General features: G+C 53.8%; 1 protein-coding gene across 4 annotated transcripts in view; it reads right to left on the bottom strand.

Annotated features, from left to right (window-relative positions):
• Positions 1–140: 140 nt before the first annotated feature.
• The window catches only part of WHRN (whirlin), a 54416-nt gene continuing 44984 nt past the window's right edge, over positions 141–9572 (bottom strand). For all 4 annotated transcript variants that reach the window (XM_064727854.1, XM_064727857.1, XM_064727855.1 and 1 more), the window contains 5 exons: positions 8129–8200; positions 6567–7140; positions 3618–3796; positions 2875–2997; positions 141–824 (listed from right to left, as the gene is read on the bottom strand). In XM_064727854.1, the coding sequence (XP_064583924.1) occupies positions 642–824; positions 2875–2997; positions 3618–3796; positions 6567–7140; positions 8129–8200 (1131 nt within the window). In that variant the 3' untranslated portion in view covers positions 141–641. The remainder of the gene's footprint in view (positions 825–2874; positions 2998–3617; positions 3797–6566; positions 7141–8128; positions 8201–9572) is intronic.

Here is a 9572-nt window from a genome sequence, read left to right as displayed (position 1 = left end):
CATCCCCTCCCCTCACCACCACCACCACTGCAACCCACCCACCCTGCCAGCCATGGGAAGCTCCCAGAATATTAAGGAAAGTATCCTGGCACCCCTGCTCCTTCTGACCCCCTCATCCCAGCCCCAAAGCACCCCGCAAGTGCAGCCTTTTTTCTACCCTGATAGATTTATTGAAAAATTAAAAGCACAAGCTCTGTATATATAAATACAACGACATTGCCAGCGATTTACAAGGCCTCCGGTTGCTCTCTCTGCATCCCCACCCGTGGCTGGCACCACCCACCTGGGCACCTTGGGGACCACCCAAAGGAGCAGCAATCCCCTGAAATCCCTGCAGCCTGAGCCACGGGCCCACCTTGCTCTGTGTGTGGCACTCAAATGACAGCGGGGACACCCAGACTGTGCTGTCCTCCTGCCCCGCTCCCAGCCTGGCCGAGGGGGAGACGACATTCCCTACCCCAGAGAGGACAGGGATGGAAACTTGAAGGGATGTGCCCTAGGCAGGCAGCGAGCCTGCAGCAGGTGCGGGGACATTTGGGGACAAGCTGGGGGTGTGTGTGCGCGTGCGGGGCCGTGGGACGCTGCTGTCCCACCTCGCTGCCATCCTCCATCTCCATCCCAGTGCTGCCCAAACCCTGCCCCTAAAGGGCCACGTTGAACTCTGTGACCAAGAAATCGATGTAGTCCTTGTCCTTCAGCTTGAAGGCCTCGGCGATGATGCGGGCGGCCTCGCGGTGCTCCTTGCCCCGCAGCCCCGTGCCGTTCACCTCCAGGATGACGTGTCCCACCTTCAGCTTCCCGCAGTTGTGTGCCGAGCCACCCCGCTGCAGGACAGACAGGGGTCAGACCACACTCCCACTGTGGGAACTCAGCACATCCCTCTGGATGTCCAGAGTTGCCGAGGAACCTGTCAGGGGGCTCAGAGACCCTGGCACACAGCCCAAAACACCTGGGGATTTGATTTTGACCCTTGGAGTGAGTTACCAGCTTTGTATGAGGATGTGAAAGTCACAGAGGTTTGAATAGTGTAATAATAAAATATTCACAGGGTGAAAATGTAGATTTTAGGATTTTTGGAGGGGGTTATGGGGACAAGATGGAGGAATCTGGGCCTGTCTAGTCCTTCTTCTTGTTCTCCATTTTCTGCAGTGCTGTTGGCACTTTGGGATTGGTTTAGAGTAGAAGTGCACTGTCTAACACAGGTGATAGGTATTGGGAATTAAGTGTAAATATGTTATAGGTAGTTTGTAGTATAAAAGGACAACACAGAGTGCCTGTGGCTGCCCTGCTGAGCAGATCTCGGCTGGGCAGAAAGAAAATTTTATAGATAAGAATTAATAAACAACCTCAAGACCGAAAAGTGAAGAGTCCAGACTCGTTCTTCAGTTGTGTGGGCTGAAGCAGAGACATCCTGCACATCTCAGGGCTGCAATTAACAACAGCAACCCGAGACCCCACCACTCCCTGCATCAAGCAGGGGGAAAAAATTGGGAGGTATTTCATATCTGACGTGATGGATGTGAAATATTTCACTTTTTGGAGAGAGAGGATGAATTTGGCTTCCCCCCTGCTTGCTCCTGGACCGTGACACCAGCTGGGATGGCCAAGAATAACCAAGGCAGAGTCGGCTCTGCTTTTTTTTGCTGTAAATAACTTGAATTTTGCCCCAAGTAAACAGGGAGACAGCTCCAGAGGGCTCAGTCCCCTGGCTCCCATCCACCATTCCCCCTCCTCAATCCCCTGTCTGGCAGTTTCCAGACATCTGGAGACAGCAGCCAAGCTTTCAGGGCTGCCCTGATCCCCTCAGAGATGTCTGGAGCACACAGCTGGCTCCCACACAGGAGGTGTGTTCTGGGATGGGATCATCCAGGGGACACAGACACCATCCTCAGCATGGCAGAATGGTGCCTGGGGAGCTGCAGGGCTGTAGGGGGGCACAAACCTCCAAAATCCCCCTGGCCACAGCTCCTGGGCTTTCCCCAGCCTGCCCAGGGAGGAGAGGGATGGGATGGGATGGGATGGGATGGGATGGGATGGGATGGGATGGGATGGGATGGGATGGGATGGGATGGGATGGGATGGGATGGGATGGGATGGGATGGACCCCTTCTTAATCCTACTTTTCTCTCCATCTCCAAGCGTTCATGGGACCCCCTGGGACCCCTCCTCCCTCTCCATCTCTGAAGGACCCTTGGGGCCCTGTGCACTGCTCCCTCACCTCCACTTCTTTTTGCTGGGATGGGATGGACTGGGCTGGGATCCATGGGATGGGCTCGGCTGGGATGGGATCTGGGATGGGATCCATGGGATGGGCTGGGATGGGATCCATGGGATGGGCTGGGATGGATGGGCTGGGATCTGTGATGGGATCCATGGCTTGGCTGGGATGGGATCTGGGATGGGATCTGGGATGGGCTGGGATGGATGGGATGGGCTCGGCTGGGATGCGATCTGGGATGGGATCCATGGGACGGGCTGGGATGGGATCCATGGGATGGGCTCGGCTGGGATGGGATCTGGGATGGGATCCATGGGACAGGCTGGGATGGATGGGATGGATCTGTGATGGGCTTGGCTGGGATGGGATCCATGGGACGGGCTGGGATGGATGGGCTGGGATGGGATCCATGGGCTTGGCTGGGATGGGATCTGGGATGGGATCCATGGGACGGGATGGGATGGGATCCATGGGATCCATGGGATGGGCTCAGCTGGGATGGGATCTGGGATGGGATCCATGGGACAGGCTGGGATGGATGGGATGGGATCCATGGGATGGGCTCGGCTGGGATGGGATCCATGGGACGGGCTGGGATGGGATGTGCTGGGAAGTGCTGGGATGTGCACAGAGCCGCCCCCTCCCAGCTGCCGTACCTGGATGGTGACGATGCGGGGCAGCGGCTGCCGCGTGTTGGCGCCGCCCTCGATGGCGATGCCCAGGGTGGGAGCGCTCTTGGACACCCGGATCAGACACGACGTGGGCTCCAGGAGCCCTGGCTGTGGGGACAGATGGCAGCACTGCCAAGGGGGCCTGGACACCGTGTGCCAGCCGTGCTCCCTCAGCCAGGGCCCCACAGCAGGCAGGGACACGCTGCTGCCACCACAGAGGGACAGACACAGCCCTGCAGCTGCTTTCTGACTCCTGATCTAAAATCCCAACTCTGGGCAGCTCTGGAGGGGTTTGGGAAGGAGTAGAGCAGCTCTCTGCCTCCTGTCTGTGTCCCTCAGTCTCACCACCACCAGAAACCCTCTGAGTTATGTCTGACACCCGCTGCCACCTTCCCTTTCGGCGACAGGTGACTTCACTCATGTGGATTGGAGATGTCCATTTAGAGCCAGGAATTCTCCCATGCCCCAGGTAGCTGCCAGCTGGAGCTGGGACGGATGGGATTTACCCAGGACAGAGTGAATCAGCCCTACAGTGACCCTCTCAGCCACCCCTGACCCCTCTCCCCACAGCTCAGGCCCCCCAGAGAACTGACTGCCTGCAGCAGAGAGGAGAATACCCCAGCTGAGCACGGACAGTGGCTGCTGCCTGTGGCAAGAGGGAGTGGAACGGGCTGGCCAAGGCAGTGGTGCCCCCTCCCACACAGAGCAGCACCCCAGGCCCCCCTCACCGGCTTGGAGGCCCCTTCTGCCGCCCCCTCGCTCCTGGTGGCCTCTTTGGGGCTGCGGCTCTTGCCGGGGCCTGGCTGCCGGCTCCTGTCCTTGCCGCTCGTCTCCACCTCCCCGATGTCCACCCCGCTGTCCTCGCTGAGGGTCTGCCCGCTGTCCGACAGCTGGGAGAGCGTGGAGGCTGGGGAGAGACGCGGCGTTAGCGGGGGCAGTGCCAGGGCCGGGCACCCAAGGCCACGGGGAGAAGGCAGCTCCCACTCCCAGGGCTGGGCAGCTCCCCTGGGATTCAGAGCAAGGTTCCAAGCACAGCCCTGCAGAACCTTGGAATTGCTTAGGTGGGAAAAGTGTAGGAACTCAGTGCATCCCTCTGGGTGTCCAGAGTTGCTGAGGACCCTGCCGGGGGGCTCAGAGACCCTGGCATGCTGCCCAAAACACCTGGGGATTTGATTTTGACCCCTGGAGCAAGTTACCAGCTTTGTATGAGGACCTGAAAGTCAAAGAAGTTTGAATAGTATAATAACAAAATGATCACAGGGTGAAAATGTAGATTTTGGGATTTTTGGTATGGGGGTTATGGGGACAAGATGGAGGAACTTGGGCGTGCCCAGCCTTTCTTCTTCTTCTTCTTGTTCTCCATTTTCTGCAGTGCTGTTGGCACTTTGGGATTGGGTTAGAGTAGAAGTGCACTGTCTAACACAGGTGATAGGTGTTGGGAATTAAGTGTAAATATGTTATACGTAGTTTGTAGTATAAAAGGACAACACAGAGTGCCTGTGGCTGCCCTGCTGAGCAGATCTCAGCTGGGCAGAAATAAAATTTTATAGATAAGAATTAATAAACAACCTTAAGACAGAAAAGAGAACAGTCCAGATTCTGTGTTCAGTTGCATGGGCCAAAGCAGAGACATCCTGCCCATCTGGGGCAGCAATTATCAACAGTAATCCGAGAGAAAAGAACTCTCAGATCATCGAGCCCAACCACAAGAGCAGCACTGCTGAGGCAACTTCAAAGCCACTTCCCCAAGTGCCACATCTACGTGGGTTTTAAGTTCTTTCAGGGATAGGATCGCCACCACTGCCCTGGGCAGCCTCTCTACAATGCCTGACCACCTTTCAGTGAAGGGATTTTCCTGATATCCAACGTGCAGCTCCCCTGGCAGAGCTTGAGGCCATCTCCTCTTGTCCTGTCCCTGTTTCTTGGGAGAAGAGACCAACCCCAACCTCACTGCACCCCCCTGTCAGAAGAGCAGAGCTGTGCACAAGTAGCATCCAGAGACAAGTGGCCTCAAACTCTGGTCTGGAATCCAACCCAGATCCCAAACTGGGATGGAGGGAGAGAGTGATGAATTCAGGGACCCTGCTGGAGGCCAGTTTATGCAGCCTATGCTCCACAACAGGGGCTGGGAGGAGACAGGGACCAAGCCAAGTGAAGAGATGCTGCCATGTAGGAGCTTTCTGCCCTTTGAAGATGAAGGCCAAGTGCAGATGGAGACTGGAAATGTCAGGAGCAGAGGCAGAGCTGCATTTAATGCACCCGCGGCGCTGCATTAACGCACCCACACCGCCCAGCGGGCAAGGGCCGGCTGCAGTGACGGCGCTGTGCCACGCGAGGGCGACATTGCCACTCGTGTCGCTGCCGCAGCGCGGGGGGACCGGGAACGCTCCGGGACCGCCGGGATTGCCCTGGGTCCCCTTCCCTCTCCTTCTCCAGGAACCCCCCTGGATCCCCCTTCGCTCTCCATCCCTGAGAACCCCTGGATCCCATTCCTTCGCCATCCCCGAGAGATCTTCTGGATCCCCCTTCCCTCTACATGTCTGAGAGTTCCCTTGAATCCTCCTTCCCTCTCCAACCCTGAGAACCCCTGGGTCCCCTTCCCTCTCCTTCTCCAGGAAACCCCTGGGACCCTTTCCCTCTCCTCCTCCGAGAGATCACTGGATCCCCCTTCCCTTCAATCCTGGCATTCCAGAAGGCATCAAGTGATTGGCAGATGCCCTCTGCCCCTGGGGGGCATTGTGCCATCAAGGTGTCCTTTGTCCCTTTGTCCCTCCCCTCCTGTCCCTGCTTGGTGGCTTCCTACCCCTTCCCTGCCCCTCTCCCCGGGGTTCAAAGGAAGAGGCCCTGTTATGGGGGAAAGCTCCATCCACAGCCACCAGAGCTCCTGCAGGCCTGGACTTGTCTCCACGTGCCAACTGCAGCACCCAGCCAGCCCTAAGTGTCTGTGGGGTGAAACACCACATTGCTGCTATTTGTTCAGCACAAGCTCAGGCATGTCCCATCCTGCTGTATTGGTAATTTGTCACAGACATCTTTTATGAAAAATCCTTTCCTTAGGATTTTTCCTCCTGAGAAGCTGAAAGGCCTCAGAAACAAAATGTAAACAATGATTATCTGCTGCTGTGAAATGCAACAGGTGCATCTGTGATTGGCCCATGTGGTTGTTTCTAATAAATGGACAATCACAGTCAGCTGGCTTGGACAGAGAGCCTGAGCCACAAACCTTTGTTATCATTCTTTCTTTTTCTTTTCTTAGCTAGCCTTCTGATGAAATCCTTTCTTCTATTCTTTTAATGTAGTATATATAATAAATTAATAGTTTTAATTTAATATATATAATAAAATAATAAATCAGCCTTCTGAAACATGGAGTCAGATCCTCGTCCCTTCCCTCATCCTCAGACCCCTGTGAACACTGTCACACATGATAATGTGGATTTCTCTCCCATTCCCTCCCCCTTTCCCAGAGCAGATCACCCTGGAGGCACAGGGCCCACATGGTGACAATGCCCACAGTGTGACAGTGACTCTGCTCAGCCCAGCAGCTGTCCCTGCCCTGGGGACAGCCTCACCTTGATGTGGGAACACTGTCACAGTAATTATTCCAACTCTGCCCCATTTATCTCCCTCCCAGCACCCCAGGGATGGTTTCCCCCAGCTGGGGAGGTGCCACCCACCTCTGGCCTGGGGCAGGGGCCTCACTTCGTTGACGTCGGGCTCGCTGTTGGGCTGGTGCACCTCCACCATGATGAAATGCTGGTTGCCCACGGCCGAGGGGCTGCCCTTGTCCGGGGGAGGGGGCGCAGGGTGAGGGGGTGGCGGAGGAGGGGACGGGGCCGGGGGGCTCTGAGGCCCCTCTGGGGACGGGCTCTTGAGCCTGCTGGGGGACTGCACCCTGGGGAAGGGCCCGATGGGGTGCTGGCTGAGCAGGGACAGCGGGCTGTCCTTGGGCTGGCTGCGAGGGGACAGGGGGGAGATGGTGGCGTAGATGGCGCTGGGGTTGGAATCCTCGGTGGCCGTGGAGGTGACGCTGAGCGTGTCCTTCTCAGGAGGGTTGGGAGGGGGAGAGGGGTTGCGGGGGGCCACGAAGAAAAGGCCGGACTGGGAGGACTCGGACGAGGGGCGCTTGGGCTTGTCCTTCCCCGCCGGGATGCGGGGCTGGGCTGAGCAGGGCTCCAGGGTCTGCGGGGCTGAGGGAGGAGGAGGAGGCTTGAAATCGGGCGGTTCCTCTGGGAAGGAGGAGAGATCATCCTGCCAAAGCAAGCACAGATTGTTGGACACCATGGCCAGGCTCATTGTCAGTGCATGTTCATCTCCTCACACTGACCATGGCTGAAGAGATGGTTGTTATAGAAACACCTTCCTGAGCTGATGGTAATACACAAACATCTTCCTGACCCTATAGTGTCACACAAACACCTTCCTGACCCTACAGTGTCACACAAACACCTTCCTGACCCTCTGACAGTGTCACACAAACACCTTCCTGATCCTTTGTCAATGAGAATTCAACTCACAAATGAGCACAGCTGCATAACACCTGATAGGCTTGTAATATATTGTAATTAAGAAATGCTTTTAATACATTGTAATTAAGAAATAGTTGGCTTTTGAATGTGATGATGCTAATTATAACATCTGTATTGTCTCACCCTTCACATGGGACTAAAAATGGAATAATTTTTTTAAACTTTTATATTTTTTAATAATAAAGTATATAAATAGATATAAATAGATAAAAATAATATATAAAAGATATTAATATATAATTATTAAAATATAAAAATAATACATAAAACATAAAACATAAAATATTAAATATTATATATGTATAATTACACACATATATAAAAATGTATATATATAAATAGGTATATATAAATATGTCTTATAATATATTTTATTTTACATATAAAAATAAATATAAAATATAAATAAAAATAAATAAATAAATAAACAAACAAACAAATATATATATATATATATATATAATCTATTTTATTTTATTCTCAGTTGCCCCATGTCTGGGTCAGAAAAGGGCCTAATCCAGCACAGAACATCGCCCACCCAAGCTTTTCGTTGGTTGCACAAGGCTGCTGCTATCCAGCCAGGCAGAATCCTTGTCCTGCCCCACCTAAGGAGCTGTGCTCAGTGACTCCCCTGGCCCAGCTGCTGCACTGGGGCACCACCCAGCACCCCCAGTTTGCCTCCTGCTCCCCCCAGCTGCGTGCAGCCTTACCAGGGACACATCTGGCAGGGTGTTGATGCTGCTCTGGTGGCAGTCCCCAGCTCCCTCCAGCTCTGACGTGTTCTGGGAGGACACAGAAGAACAGAGCGCCATGGCACAGCAGCAGGAGAACAGCACAGTGCCAGGGGATGGGCAGAGGGATGCTCCAAACCCCTCCCCATGCAGGGCCAGCCTTACCCAGGGGGTTTTGCCTCTTCGGGGGTTCCTTGTTGGGACACAGGCTGTCCCAAGCTAAGGGATGTGCTCAGAGCATGCTGTGGACCTGACACCTTGGGGTGTGCTCCTCTAACTTTAAATCAGCTGCTCCTGCTGAATTTGGAAGGAGGGAAGGGACCAGCCCTGATGGCTGCAGGTTCAATACCTGTTTTGGTTTTTTTTATCCCCAGAGGAAAGAAAATAGAAATTTAAAACTCTCCTCCCCTGCAACCCAGAGCAGTGTGTCACAGACATCTTTTATGAAAAATCCTTTCCTTAGGAATTTTCCTCCTGAGAAGCTGAGAAGCCTCAGGAACACAATGTAAACAATGATTATCTGCTGCTGTGGAATGCAACAGGTGCATCTGGGATTGGTCTCATGTGGTTGTTCCTAATTAATGGCCAATCACAGTCAGCTGGCTTGGACAGAGAGCCCCAAGCCACCAACCTTTGTTATTCATTCTTTCTTTTTCTGTCCTTAGCCAGCCTTCTGATGAAATCCTTTCTTCTATTCTTTTAGTATAGTTTTAATGTAATATATATCATAAAATAATAAATCAGCCTTCTGAAACATGGAGTCAGATCCTTGTCTCTTCCCTCAACCTCAGACCCCTGTGAACACAGTCACAGCAGTGGGTCTCAGATGCAAAGAGAAGCTGCTGCCGCTGCTTTATGAGCCCAAAAATGTCACCAGGAAATGCCACACCACAGTGTTGAGGAGATCACAGCTCCAGGAATTCAGAAGGGATTTCCTGTGGGAATCTCTCAGTAGGGATGGGCCCAGGGAGAGGCCATGGGTGCACCAAACCTGGTGAAGTCAGGGGTGGCAGAGTGGGGACACAGCAGAGCTGTGAATCCTCTGCCAGGGGGGACCACCCCTGGTGGCAAACCCAGCCTCAGCCCCCTCTCCCTCAGTATCTGCAGCTCAGGGAGGCTGAGCTCAGCTCCTGGCAGGGCTGTTTGGATGGGGCAGGGCACGGTTTGTGTTTAAGTGCCTGCTATTTATTGCAGGGTAAACAGCTGATTAGCTGAAACTCTGGTGCTTCTGCATCTCCCCCAGCTGCTGGAGGCTGCTGCTGTGCCTGGGAGATGCTCGAGTCCCAAAATAGACACGGGAGGCAATTAAGACCATTAGAGGAGCAGCAAAAACATTGATGTAAAGTGCTTTTATCCCTGTGGCTTCTGAAGGAGCCCTGGAGAATGACAACACAAAGAAACAGCTTGTTCAGGGAGTGACAGG

The sequence above is a fragment of the Zonotrichia leucophrys genome, chromosome 17, assembly GCF_028769735.1.
Source record: "Zonotrichia leucophrys gambelii isolate GWCS_2022_RI chromosome 17, RI_Zleu_2.0, whole genome shotgun sequence".
Taxonomy (NCBI): Eukaryota; Metazoa; Chordata; class Aves; order Passeriformes; family Passerellidae; genus Zonotrichia; species Zonotrichia leucophrys.
This window is presented reverse-complemented; position numbering and strand designations above follow the sequence as displayed.